At 36.9% G+C, this 15,406-nt stretch overlaps 1 protein-coding gene and 1 long non-coding RNA gene across 2 annotated transcripts in view; one reads left to right on the top strand and one right to left on the bottom strand.

The window, feature by feature from the left end:
• The window catches only part of LOC115923172, a 44,703-nt gene that overhangs the window by 27,545 nt on the left and 1,752 nt on the right, over window positions 1-15,406 (top strand). Inside the window, exons 6-7 of the mRNA XM_030983494.1 lie at window positions 12,889-13,000; window positions 13,645-13,824. Coding sequence (XP_030839354.1) covers window positions 12,889-13,000; window positions 13,645-13,824 — 292 coding nt within the window. The remainder of the gene's footprint in view (window positions 1-12,888; window positions 13,001-13,644; window positions 13,825-15,406) is intronic.
• On the bottom strand, window positions 4,745-7,967 carry LOC115922983. The gene is made up of 2 exons (XR_004063709.1): window positions 7,722-7,967; window positions 4,745-5,876 (listed from the first exon to the last, which is right to left on the bottom strand). It is a non-coding gene; the product is annotated as an uncharacterized LOC115922983 (long non-coding RNA).

Genomic DNA, 15,406 nt, shown 5'->3' on the forward strand with positions numbered 1-15,406 from the left:
ACACCCTTTCCTGCATGTAAAATACACGACGTGTAAATCGATTTCCACACAATCTGTCACGAATGGGATCCATCCTGAATGGCAAAATGTGTATGTACGAAGGTTTATAGTTCGAGATGGTGTTATTGTCCTGTTTAGGTAGTTTGTTCAACTTTTTGTCTTGCGCTTTAAATTGATGATTCAAACTTTGTAGAGTGATAGTTCATGCCATTACATATTTTTAGAATCAATTTTTGAAACACGGTTACATTAAAAACATATTTTAAAAATTAATTAACCTAATCTATTTTGAAGAGCGCCCTCTCTTTTATCCTCGTATCGACGTACCTAATAATATTGCATTTTACTTTTATGTCAGCTTTTTTTCTGGTCAATATAGAGGTTTCTTTCAGCTAGATTCCTTTCGTGTGCATTCAACCTTCTTTCAAATTGGTCTTACAACTGATTGGATTCAAATGTTTGTCCCTAAACGGAAAATGTGCTTAAATAGCGCATTGTTCTTAATATGTTTGCCATGTTTTGTCAATGGAGGCTTCTTGTAGTAGTGCCCCCCTTTTAAATATAAGACGGATTATCTACAAACTATATTAAAACCGTGTAACAATTTAGGAAATTTATCAAGGAGAATTACAAAAAATGATTATAGATTATTGAAAATAAAATGTAGCCATGCCCATACATTCAGTAGAATTGCCTTAGTAAGATATATTGAATGTCTTAAATCATAGATGTAATTTTAATTTTAACGGGGCATTGCAGGAAAATGTGAAAAATAGTATTTGACAAAATATTGTGCATCAGTTTATAAAATGTACATTGTATGAGTGATGAGGGGCAGCATTGTAATGAAAAGCTTGACAATTTTGGCCCTGGAATATAGTTTTTGATTTTGTTGTTACATAAGAGGGTTTTCATGACATGCAGTGAAATCACAGGGTTATATCAATGCCCTTCTAGTTCCCAATTTGCGACATAGAGTAGAGAACACCGATGTGTTTTGAACAGCTATCATGTTTCTGTGGAGATCCAGAATATAATCTAGCTCTGAGCAGATGTTTTACTTTTCTCGGAATCTCACAGCCCTTAGTCCAAATATTTTTACTTTACTTTAGCGGCGTCCTACCGGTTTCTCGTAATATGATGGACCAGGACTTCCCTCTCCAAATCTCAACAACCCATTTCACATCAAGTCTCTCTTAATCACACCAAGGCACAGCTGGCAGCCATTATACTTAAAGTATGTGGCGTCTACACTCAGGGGCGGATCCAGCCGGCGAAAAGAGTGGGGAGGGGGGGGGGGGGGGGGGCAAATCTTGAAAAAACAATTTAGCGCCGACTAAGCCGGCCGGTGAAAAATGAAAAAAACGGGGGGGGGGGGGGGGGGCTGGGTGTAGAAGCACATTTTTTTTTTTTGGTACAGTTTTAGAGGAAAAATTTAGCGCCGACTCAGCCGGCTGTTAAGAAGCGGCGGGGGGGGGGGGGGGGGGGGTAAGAGCACATATATATATATATATATTTTTTTAATATATCTTTTTGGGGCCCAATTCGTGAGAAAATATTTAGCAGCGATTCATCCAGTCGGTGAATACGCAGGGGGGGGGGGGGGGGTGTAATATTTGTTTTGGTGTGGGTGCAATTTTTTTTTTTTGGGGGGGGGGCGCCGCTTTTGTTTTTGTTTAACTTTTGTTTAAAAAAAGGTTAAATTTACGTTATTATCCTATTTTTTAAACATTTTTTTAGACTAGGGGGTGGGGGGGGGGGGAGCCGGGCCCGAAAAATCGCCACGTGGATCCGCGTCTGTCTACACTGACTTAATGGCACAAACGAACAATTCAAAGACATGAAATTGCAAAAGAATAAATCTCATCCAGTTTGAAGTACATCTCGTACAATACTGATAAAATCGTTTATTAAAGATATAATTCTTCTGTCAATATTGTTAGAAGAAACACATTCTTGGTAATAATATAACGTCGGGTATTTAGGGTAGCTGAACAACAACAAATGTAAAAACACATAGATGTTTATACAGGCAAAAAAAGTACAAATTGCATTCAGAGAAAGGATCCATCATCAAAGAAAAAAACGAATTATAATAGGACCTACAAATGTACTCGTTATTACACATCACATGATTGCAATTAATATAAAGATGTCAATACAAGTTGATACTATGAAAGAGAGAAAAGACTAATGCACATGCCTCTCAAAAAAGACATACAAAAGACATAACCTCGCACTCATCAGAGCGAAACTGGAGAACATAGAGCCAAAATAACTATACTACTTTAACCCTAATAAGGCCGGGCTATTTGAGGTCTTAGTACGGCCGGGGGGGGGGGGCATTATGGCCCCCCCCCCCTTAAGATCTCGGCCGCGAAGCGGCCGATCGCCGCGAAAATTTGCACGCCTGTCAAGTGAAGTATATAGAAATAATATGATAATTTCAATTTTTTTTTTTTAAATTCACTCATTTGCATATTTATGGTAATTTATGCAAATAAAGTCATACAAATCACATTTTTACCCATAAATCATATATTATTCTTATTAAGGCATTCTTTTTCACTGCATATATTCATTAGACCATTCTGAATAATAATACAACAAAAAAATCGGAAGAGCCAGCTTATTCCTTATGTTATCCCTTGTTTTGATAATTTCTTATGTATTTCATTGTTTTTCAACTTATGTCTTTCATTGTTTTTGTTGTTCTATTTCATTTCTTACTACAATTCAACTATTTTGACTCCCAAAACAACCACCTTAACTTTAAACAAGACCCAATAACCCATGTCTGATCTGTTTTTAGGAAAAATGACTTTTCCATATGTTTTGTACACAAATCACGAAAATGAGCGATTTTCGGGCTGACATGCAAAGACAAAAGGTCACGTGACCTTGTAACCGTAGGTCCAATTTTCAAAAAAATTCTTTTAAAAGTTGCGAAAGACTTGAAAGAAAAAAGTCAGCGAGCAGCGGGGCGCCATCCATATGCGTTCACGAGCAATTGGAAAAATCGTGGAGGGGGGGGGGCATAATGCCCCCCCCCCAGCCTTATTAGGGTTAAGATCCTTTCCTATCCAATCCAACAAGTCTGAAAATTTGAGACAAAAGGCATCTTTATGTAATTGCTGAACTAACCCAATAACACTTTCCTCTATCGATTGATTTGCTTGAGAGGAATACCTATAGGGGGGGGGGGGGGGAGGGGTATCTGAAATGATATGTGACATCCCATCAAGGAGTGAAAAGAAAAGTAAAGGAATGCAACATGACCCCTCCCACATATGCTCCAACTTGAGATTCCAGTTATCTGTCTAAACAATTAATTCAATTAATAAGAGCAGCAGCCCCCCCCCCCATGACATCAGTGCCCTCTCAGTAACTCAACCCATGCTAAACTATTAACACTACCGATTAATTATCAAAACCAAGATCATGACAAGATATCAGTTGAAAAGTCTTAAACTGCCTATAACAGGAATATCAATTATTTAAGTTAAACTTACACTGTACATGCACTATGTATTTTCTGAGAAGACTGTAGGTACTTGTTTAACCTTTTCCCTCATAAAAAATAGAGAGATTATATAAAACTTGCACACCAGAGAATTCGAAAATTTACCAGCAATTACCCTTAGCTTAATTACCTAATGTGATGGGTGTATTTTTGCTACCAAAGAATACATGCCAAAATAAAATCAATATGATTTTAAAGAATTATATACATTTGAATGTGGGCAATTCAACTAAAATTGACCATGAGCCGAACTCATGAAAATTGGCAATGACTTCAAAAATTTATATTTCCTATAATGACAAATTTAGTACCAAACACAGGAAAAAGGGTATACAAATAGGAAAAAAATCACCCCGTTCTTTTCTTTGAGTAGAATAATAATATTGAAAATTGTTTACGCATGACTTTTCATTGGGTTAACATCTAGCAAGAACTTTAGTACCCCAAAAATGCTCCAAATAGAAATTGTATAGCAATTGTAAATAGTATAACCTTATATTTAAACAATTATGTTCAGAGTAAAAGCTTTTGTTGATACCTAAATAAGACTTATTACTTATTGAGCTTTAAAACTATACAGTTTTGAATTAAACCGACAATGGGTAATGAAAGAAATGGAATCCCATCGCAAACACAAATAAAAGCAGTCACAAAAAGTCAACACCACCCTCTCAGAAAATACATGCCTATAATTGTGATTTTATAATTCTGTAATAACCGATACATTGGTTAATTGGTGTGAAAAACCTAAATACAAGCTAAACATAATGAATAAAAAGATTGATTAAAGGTAGAGACCAGTAATGGTCATGCGATTGCATTGTGAAAGAAATGTTGTGGAATCGATCAGAAAAGGTTGATCATCCAGCATCTAGCATCTGCAAAGTTCTGGAATCATCAAAATGATAAGAAATTTGGCCCATTCTTCGTAAAGTTACAAGCACTATACACAGAAAGATGTATATGGGACTACCCTATATCTCTCACACGACCACGAGAGAAACAAATTTACCAAATATATGAATTAGTAGGCGGTTTCCCGGCAAATTTTTTATCATCATGTACATGTATTAGTCAAAACATATTCTTTCACATGATTGGTAATGAGAGTTTCCATTTCATTTTTTGAAATTGGGGCGTGTCCAATACTGGTCTTTACCTTTAAAAAGATACTTCATTCTGAGATGACTCTTTTGTAATTAATCAAAATTGTAATAATAATCATAATGCATGTGAGTACTTTAATTCCTGATTTAGAGAGAAGGAGAAAAAGTACATGAGAGGGGAGGATAAAAGAATGAAGAATGGAAAAGAGAAGAATGAAAAACAATAATATGGTAAGCAAAAATAAATAAATACAAACATGACAAAGATAATTAAAATCACAGTTAGTTGTTAAGGAGTCGTACGATAAAGGGAATAATTGAAGTGCGGTGTCTCTCAGTTCTACAATAGGGTATAGTTATGTGTAGAGAGTTTCAGAGTTCATGGCAAGAGGTTTGGCGACGAGTTGGCGGTAGAACATAATTCGATCTCGTGATGACTTAAACAGTTTGAGAGAAAAGGATTCAAGAAGGGCAAGACGGCAAGAAGTTAGACTCTGGAGAGAAACGAGTGGTTTCATACAACTGTTCTTATCCAAGGATAATACAGCAGACACGTTTCTGCACTTTCTTCAGACTGCAAGATAACTGTTCGGGAAATTGATGTGGACCAAACTGGAGAAGCGTATTCTAGCGAAGATCGGATATATGTCGAGAAGATGTCTGCTAGATCTTCACACGATACTCTGAGATGTCGTAAATGTATAGTCGCTTGCCGGCACTTGATATCATATCAAACACTTGGAAATTCCATTGGAGATCTGACTGTAATATAACTCCCAGAATTGTCGGAGTGGTGCAGTTTTGGACGGCCTTGTGGTCTAGGTGCAGCAGTTAAAGGGCTGGTTGGATACACTTGAGGAAAACTTACTTGGATTCGGTTTTGAACTGCTCACATGAGTAAAATTCCTTGTCCATTACTAGCTAGTACTTCTGTACTTGTCATGTCTAGTATAGTTACACAGAGTCCAGTTTCTCTCCAACTATTCAGTTACATACTGTGCAATGCAGTGAATGCTCCTGATGGTAAAATGTATCTAAATCACTGAATGTTCTTGCCCCTTTTAATTCTCCCGCAAGATGTCTGAAATGACCATGGTTATTTCAGAATCGCATGTCTTTTCAACTGGAGTTCACCATTCTTTGGGATGTGCTGTTTTGTTTTGGGGAAACCAGGTGAATATTGCTCCACTGATAACTTTGGTCGAGCCATTTGATGCAGTGTTGAAGTTGTTCCTTTGCTAGTAGCTCTATCAAATAAAAGAAAAAAAGAGAAAAGAAAAAATTCATTAAATTTTGATAAAAAGTGAAGGAATAATGTAATAATGGATGCTGAGCTTGAGCAAAGCTGCAAAGGAGATAAAAAAAGGGACACCAATCAGACTACTGTAAGATAATTTTTCATTTCAACACTTCGACACACATTTCCTAACGTGCTTGAGGCTCTATTTTGTTTCCTTTGCAGGACTTTATCTGTTTCAAAGTATTGCAGACTACTAGCCTTAACTTATCTTCACATTACTGATTTTTTTTAAAATAAATAGTGTATAATTAATATAGGCTTAAACACTATCATTTTAATCTTGAATAAATACCCTTTTTACTTTGTACAGATTAATGTGGCACATTTAAACATTAATATGAATATCATAAGTAGGTGTTTCTTCTAAATGATCCAACAGATGCAATACTAATTGGTAAAGATCGAAAATTACATATCTTGAAAACAGTCCAACATGAAGAAAACTGCACGTTCTCGCAAAACAGTTTATGTTATGCCTCAACAATAACGTTTGCTGTAAAAAGTGTGTGACTCTTTCAACACTCTATGCTAGTGGGAGGTGGGTCCGCCAAAACATATATCTTGAGATCAAAGTATCATTAGATTAAATTTTCATTCCTGGATTTTGTACAGTTTTGGGTTTCAGAGATTAAAAAATAAAAAATAAAATCCCTCCATTGTGTAAATTCTATAACGTTATTTGTATTAAACAATGTGAGAGTTTTTTCTATTGGCATAAAGAGAAATCCTTATGTGACCTTTGACCTACTTACCCCAAAATATAATCAGATTGTCTTCCTAAAGTGATACATACTATTAGCAGGTTTGAAGTTCATACCTCAAATGATTACTAAGATATCGCAATTACAAGGCTTAAAACCAGAGCTGCCAACCTCCAGAACAGAAATCAGTAATCACAAGGCTCAAAATCAGTAATTTGGGGTATAAATCAGTAATTTCTTATGCGGCGCTATGAATCTAAAAAAACGACACGCCAACACTGCGCGGACGCATGATTATCTGAAATTTTTGGTGATTTTACTCACACAAAGATGTTAAGTATTGAATTTCAGGTCATCACAACACAGTTTATCATGAAAAATGGCTCCTATTCACAGCACTCGCTACGATAAATCATATTTAATTCATTAAAAAAAAAAAAAAAAAAAATCTTTTTTTTTTTTTTTTTTTTTAAATCCGTAATTTGAGACAACATTCCGTAATGGTCGTTAATTTCCGTACCAATTACGGAAAATCCGTACTAGTTGGCAGCTCTGTAAAACGCATTCATTAAAAAAAAAGTGGCAACAACCAAAGGAAATTGGAAATGCCCTTAAGGCTCCCTGCACCAAAAGCAGGCATGGTGTTACTTGTATGTGACAGAAGTAATTGTGAGGCAAAAGAAGCTGTGAAGATGGAAGGATAGCGAGGATATCGTACATGTTCAAGAATGTCAAATGCAATCAAATCTATAAATGAAACTTAAAACAGAATTGGGTGTACAGAATCATGCTACTTGTATGACATCAAAGTATGACCCCCCCCCCCCCCCCATGCCCCATGCCCCATGCTAAAACAAAATTCACTCAAATGTGAAGATGCAAGGAAATTTATAAAATTGACTTAATCTCTGGGAAAATCACAAATGATTGGAACACTGGATGTAGAATTAGGTGTATAGGATCATGCTACTTGTATAGCGTCAACGTATGACCCCCGCCCATGATGATTATACGACTGAGAGTACGTCAACCATGATCACTGCTGTCAGTGAGACAGCCCCACATTCCCATTGCTGCTTTAATGTACTTACCACAATATGTAATTTCTTTCATAGCAGGTAATTAGCAGGCAAGTGGTTGTGTCTAAGGGTTGTATAACAGCTTCAATTGAGGCGAAGTGTCCCCAGTGCTGTCATCTGCACCAGAATCGGGCACGGTGTTTGATAGGACTTGTGACAGAGGTAATTGTGAGGCAAAAGAAGCTGCGAAGGTGGATGGATAGCGAGGATCTCCTACATCTTCAAGCATGTTTGGTTTCTGTTCATAATAGATGCAATATTAACATGAAATAACACTAATTTTATGACAGCTAGCATTCAAATCAATGTGAAGATGCAATCAAATTCATAAAATTGACTTAAATAATGTTTGGAAAAATCACAAATGATAGGAACCACTGGATGCAAAATTGGGTGTATAGGATCACCCTACTTGTATGGTGCAAAGTATAACCCCCCCCTCCCCCTTATGGCTTATATTCATGACTGAGAGGTCAACCTTGATCACTGCTGTCAGTGTAAGGGTTGAATAACAGCTTCAATTGAGGGTTGGGGGGGGGGGGGCTAAGTTTTCAGAGGGGGGGGGGGGGTAATAGTCTATAGAACCCTATAACAACATTCACTCCAATGTGAAGATGCAAGCAAATTTATAACACCACTGGGGAAATCGCAAATGATGGGAACTACGTATTACACCAATGCAGAATTAGGTGCATAGGATCATTACCCCCCCCCCCCCCCCCCTCCTCACTATAAATAGCTTTCCCTGAATTGTTCAAGTCAGTGCTTATTGTGTACTACTGTATACGCCCTTTGCTTGTTCGTATTGTTAGATTACAACAGTAATTACCAAAACAATAACATTTTTTTCTTCAAAAATAAAGTTGGGCCAGTGTATGATCCTAAGAAACAATTTTACCAAAAAAAAATTACATTGATAACTCATTTCAATGAAAACATATAAAATCTGGTTGATTAAAATATAATGAAATTATAACATAAAGAACAATTAATATATTCCATCTAAAAAATATTCAGTGAAAAATCCTGGTAATTAGGTGTTGATGGCCAAGAACATGCTGCCTGCTCCAAAATGCATCATCATTCCATTTTGCCATTTAATAGTCCCAAATAGAAAAATAGATAATGTTTGCATGGTATTTTTGTTCAAATCATATGTGATGTGTATTTTTAACAATGAGTTATTCCTATTATTCTCTATTTTATGAAAAAGAAAAAAAAATTATAATTGCAAATTACAATGGATTGGATGTGGCCCTTTTACTTGTCCTTGCATGGCCCTAGCTTGACTTCCTGCAGGGTACTTTGTGCCAAGTTATTTCTCTAAGAGTGGAATTGATGTGAGGAATATTGCCATTTTCAGTAGGGGCACTGGTCTGAGAATGAAGATTGTCCGCATAAACGAAAATATCCTGGTAAACGCGGACAAGTCTCGACCTAAAAAAATAAGGATTGTCTGCAATTTTCACGGACGTTTTTTCTTCTTCGGTGTTCTGCAGGTACAGGGTTCCTGATCCGCATGCTGGCAATTAATGCGAAAAACGGATTCCGCGTAATAAAATACCTCCAGTTCACCGTCTATACTTTCTATGGGTTGTCTGTCTTCCCTAGGATTTATTGTTCATGACGTGAAAGTCTCTGCGTAAGTGTAAAATGCATTATGGAGCATAAAAAATGCGGATGATCCTTATTTTTCTGGATGCGAATGGTCTGCATTTACGAGGGTATTGTCGTTTATGCGGACGATGCTTATTCTCGTACTAGCACCCTACTGATTTTGTGAATAAACCATTTTTTTTTCTTCGTGTAGGCCTATATAATCTACAGACATAACATGTGCAAGCATTGCGCACAATGAACCGTTAGGCTTTACTGTGCAGAGTCCTTGAATGAGTGGTGGAATATTTCACAAGCATGCCAAGAATGTGTAGACAATATACTAGTCATTTTGACTTTATAATAATTATTTTAAATGAAATACCTACATAGTACATTGGCTATAGCGCCAAACATGCCAAATGAGGAGAGTGAACAGCACAAATAGCCGCAGTTTCATCAAGGTTTGCCCAAAATTTCTTTGAATTTTCTGTTGATCTAGATAGAGTCTATCATAAAGTCTATCGATGCGCAAACCCTAGTGAAACAAAGTGCAATGGAATAAAATCAAGGGGCAGTTTCTTCAGTTTTTCAACGCGATTTTGAGCTGTAAGTGTGAATCATGAAATTAAGAGAACTGATTTGTTTAGGTTATTTAAACTGCAGTATGATTTTGAAGCATCATAATGATTCATATTCAATATTCAATTGAACAATAATTTACATGTTCTCCTAGATCTATTTATAATTTAGTGGGCCTAGATCTAGATCTAGATCTAGGCTACCGGTATTCGTTTTGTAGACCTAACTGTTACTAGTTAGATCTACATGCATGCCAGTGTGTGGAAAAGTAATTTGTTAGTTTAACTTAGACCCTAGTAAAATCCAATGAGTTTCATGAGGTTGATACCGGTTAATTAATGGCTAGACCTTATGCATTGAAATTATAGGAGTGTGAAGTGGAATTTGGTATGCTCAAGTTGGATGAATTTTGATTGTACAACACTTTTTCGTAGAAAAATTGCCAACACACACACACAATTAACGATGGAATCACACACAGAAAAGTTTATATTTGGGACTATTCATAGGGAGGCCAATGCCCAAATCTAACTTTTTAATTACTAATTTGTTTATACTAAAACTAAGATTAAAAGAAAGCATTTACTTTCACTAAGAAAATCCACCCATCTGCCGACTCCATAGGTTCCATCAAATAGGAGATATCCAGCTGGTTTGTAGCCATTTCCTTCTACGCCTTTCCGTACGTAAGAGCCTTGAAACAATTATATTTCATGTCGCAAAGTTACGTTCATAATTAGACAGGCCCGAGGGACAAAGTTCATGATGAAGTTTAAAACTTCGCGCGAAAGTGCAATCACTCAACAGCGGCTAGCCTTGAATCGGTCGCACACGTACACACCTTCTTCTTCTTAGTTGATCCCTCCACCGACACAGGCAAGCCCCGATGCAGGCTGAAGTCCAGCCATCAATGTGCGAACGATTACATCTTCTACTACTACGAGCCGAAGACGATGGTTCAAAAAAGGAAAGAAATATATATAATTCATTGATATTTACCTTAGATGTGTATTCCAATAATTTGATTTCCTCATGAGTATTCCTTATTATCAACGATCGAGAAGTTACGAGGTCCAATTAAAATCCATCTTGCAGCGAACACAATCATAGCGCACATCCATGCATGCAACGTACGTGTACTAATATTTCTCTCACTCTCTCTCTCTCTCTCTCTCCCTTTCGCTATACGTAACATACACACTCACTAACCATGTATCATATACAACACACACCTTCAAATCATGGCTTTCATTTCAATTCTCAATTGGAGTATAGACTGCTCACGTAGACTTTTTTTTTACTGAAATATCTTTTTTAACACTTCTCATACATTACTGCACGACACTCGTATCTAGTGCTGTGAGAATAAGGTACTAGGGTCTATAAATAAGACTACGCTTTGGGCACGCTCTGACCGGAGCTCAGATTATGTCGCAATACCCTTTATTTTTGGCGCGAACAATGACGTCACTGTTCACTGTTTTCCTTCTCATTTTGAGATGGATGTAGCTATAGGGCTCAAACCAACGCAAGATTGACAGAAACATCGTACTCTATCTACTTTCGAATGTTCAGTTTGTGAAAATCTGTATTTAAAAAGATATAATCTTTTTTCTTTATATTTTCTAGTTGTTAGAAGTGGCAATTGTGAACATCTGAAATGTTGATCTCTATCAAAAGTTCTTTACTCAAAACGGATCCCATATTTTTAGGGTCTACCTTCTGCCAATGAGAAGGTTTTTAGTGAGCAAACCTCTACGCCCTCTAGGATTTTCTTAGTCGGTGGTGCGAGTGCGTCAAGGTCGTCTGCAACCACAATTATTGGATTAAAAAACGTCAAAATCTGCAAGATTGTCAACAAATGGTGAAAGACTGTTACAGATCCGTGATTATAGGTATGTTGTGAAATGTATAATTGTATTTTCTTTTCATATTTTCTTCAATTTTTATTTTTACATCATTTTTTTCCCTTTGCTAATTTTTTGAAGTGGGCGACGAGCGCACAAATCGTAGGTGTAGAAGCCTTACGCCCGGGCATTGGCCTCCCTACTATTCATGAAATACAAAGGCAAATGTTTTTCAAACAATATCAGAGTAGGCCTAACGTTAGTCCTTATCGATTATTCCTCTAAGATGAATATCTATAGACATATTTAAAACTTACGGTATACATTGTAGATATTTTTGGAGTGAAGACAAGGAACCACCAGCAGCATAGGCAAGGCTAAAAAGCTGCGCCGACCAGCTGAAACTGTAGCTGATGCTAGCTGCAGGTACGGTATCTAGCTAGGCGCTCTGGCGGGTCTAGCGGCGGCGCCGGCGGTCGACGCCAGTCCTGGGCGTACTGCAGAGAGCTAGCCCTGCATGGCGGATCGCGTCGAGCTAGCTAGCCTTGCCAGGGCCGGACCCATGGGGAGCGTTGGGGTGCATGCCCCCTTTTCCTTCCGAAAAAACAGGGAAAAGCCCAGAATTTTCAAATAAATGTTCAGTTTACGCATTCAGAAATGCCTCAGAATGTACCATAAAGCATCTTATATTTCATTTTTTTTCCGGGGCCCTTTGGCCCCGTGTCCCATGCCGATATAACACTTCATGCCCCTCCTTTAAAAAAAAACTCTTGGATCCGCCGCTACAGCCGGTCGAGCATGCAGGATGTATATGGCATAGGCTGCCTAATGGTACGCACGCGTATTCCGCACAAGCCTTCCACAGTAAGTTACTGTAACAGAATATAATCCAGAGGCGGTGATCTACAGTAGCTGAGTAGCGCGCGCGCGCTGGACGACTAGTTTTACAGTATCTTACTACGTCATCAGTATAATCCAGGAGACAATATAGTTCCAGTACATAACTATTGCAACTATGTCACCTGGGTTACAGAATATATATTCTGCTCTGATATATACTGAGCGACTTTGGGTCACCTGCTTCGATACCTTACTGGCTCGATTATTGGTATCAGGTGCTTGAAACAAGAACCTAACCCTTATTTTCTTTTCAGCTTCACCTACCTTCTCAGTTGTCTCCAGACCTGTCGCTCAAGTAATGGGCTACAACATTTTTAACGGCAAGATCATGATTGGGGGAATCGGAGTGGATAACTACGTACACAGGTGAGCCTTTCTGCTAGCATTGTCCTCTTACATCTTACTACCTTTTCTCTCTATTTTGGTAAGATTGCTCAGTGAGGCGCTTGTAGATTGTTCCTCTGTGGCAAAACTATTATTGTAAATGATCAAATTCAGGACTATATTATTAAAGATGGATGCAAATGTTCAAATTCATCTCGTTCCAATCTTCACTGTTACAAGGACCTTTTCTGCTTCCTTGTATCAATCAATGAAAACTTTTTGCAAAGCTGGGTATCGCATATTTACTGGAACTGCATCTAAAGAATGAAACAATATCCCATCTTTCATCAAATCAGCTAATTCCACAAAAAAAATTAAATTTCTTGAAAACAAGGAGATGTGGGTTGATCTACCGCCACGTTCACTTGGTCAGCTCTCTGTCTTCGCCTGGCTCAGGCGACCCCGGTTCGAAACTGAGTCGCGTCTTTTGGATGGTGACGCGAAATGTCGGTCCCAGACGTTAATAATCATATCTGATTGATACACGACTGGAAAAACCAAATTACGTCCAAGAAGACTTAAACCTCCTTTCATTTCATTTCTTTTATTTGTACTTTTTTAAAGTTTGAGTTCCATATCATACATTATATATTTTGTAATTACACGCTGTGATGTGGTTGTTCCAGGTGCGCCCAGGCTACCTGTGACATAGTGGACAATCCTTGGAGTTACTGCACGTGGGGAAACTGGCATCAGACTGGTGGGAAGATTCCATTTGACAATGGAGGGATGCAAAACAACTTGGTCATGAGCAGGAATGTACACTTTGGGGTTGAGATCTTTGCAGTCCAAGAAACGAGTGGGCAGTGAGTATATCCAGAGACCTGTGATTTTCTGATTATTTGTATAATAGAAAACAATATGTGGTGGTCGATGGTGTCGAATCTGATTATATGGATGTAAATACCGGAGTTCCACAAGGATCGGTTCTCGGACCACTTTTATTTATCATATATATTAATGATATAATCAGTTCATCCAAATTACTTATGTTTTCATTATTTGCTGATGATACGGTTGTATATTATTCTCATTCTAATGTAGCACGCTTAGTTTCTATTTAAAATGAAGAGTTAATAAAATTGAATGATTGGTTTAAATGTAATAAATTATTTTTGAATTATGAAAAAACAAAATATGTAATTTTTCACACAAAGAAAAAAATGTTCCAAATGTCACCAATCCTGTTAAAATAGCGAATGTAACTATTGAACGAGAACTAAGTGTTATTTTTTTAGGTACTAATATTGAAGAAACTCTAGATTGGAAATGTCATATTGATTATGTTTGTTCTAAAATTTCTAGAAGTATTGGTGTCTTATCTAGACTTAAGAATTTTCTCCCAAGGAACATATTAATGAATATTTACAATGCAACACTTCTTCCCCACTTAAATTATTGCAATATCATTTGGGGTAATACTTACAAAACAAAACTGTTCAAGATTTATATGTTACAGAAACGTGCATTTCGGTTAATAACAAATAGTCATTATATATCTCCAAGTTTACCATTATTTATTAAACTGAAAATTATTCCTGTATATGATTTGATCAAACTTAATACATGTATATTTATGTTTAAATTTCATAAAAAACTGTTTAATACCATCTGTTTTTAATAATATGTTCCACACAAATTCTTCTATTCACAATTACCCCACTCGTCAACGTCTAAATTTACATCACCCACTCTGTCGTTCAACTTCACTGTATAATTCTATATCATTTGTTGGGGTACGGGAGTGGAATTCCTTGAATTATGACCTAAGATCAAGTTCTACAATTACCAGATTTAAATCAAAGTATAAAAAAAGTATTTTTCAATCCATGGTTGAGTAAGTACTTCTCTTTCCCATCTTTTTTCTACTTTTATCTCTTTCTGCCCAATTTTCGCTTCCTTCTATTCTTTCTCTGTAACCTTCTTTATGAACGTGCGTGTGTGTTGATGTACGGGTGCGTACTTGTATTATTTAAGTCCTTTACTTTTTATTGTTAATTTATGTGCATTATCTTCTTATTGTTTGTTTGCAGGGCCCCGATTACAAGCAGATTTCTGCTTCTTAGGGGTCCTTACCATTATATTGTATATTGTATATTGTATTTTCATTGTAAATTGTTTTTATACTGGTTAAATAAATGAAATGAAATGAAATGAACCACGCGATGAAATATGTAATGACTATGATATTTGTCTTGAAAAAATAAAATGTTTAACTTTTATTTATTCATTTGTAGGCCGGAAAACGGCACATGAGACCAATTTATTTAGTCAAATGTAATTAGCCCTCAAGACATGGATAGATTAGACTATTATCAGGCCACAATACCGACAGCACCTAAGAGACTAACATTTGTTTGGTCGAATGTACTCGACATTTTAACAACT

The sequence above is a fragment of the Strongylocentrotus purpuratus genome, unplaced genomic scaffold (genome assembly GCF_000002235.5).
Source record: "Strongylocentrotus purpuratus isolate Spur 01 unplaced genomic scaffold, Spur_5.0 spur5_scaffold_13, whole genome shotgun sequence".
NCBI classification, from domain to species: Eukaryota; Metazoa; Echinodermata; class Echinoidea; order Camarodonta; family Strongylocentrotidae; genus Strongylocentrotus; species Strongylocentrotus purpuratus.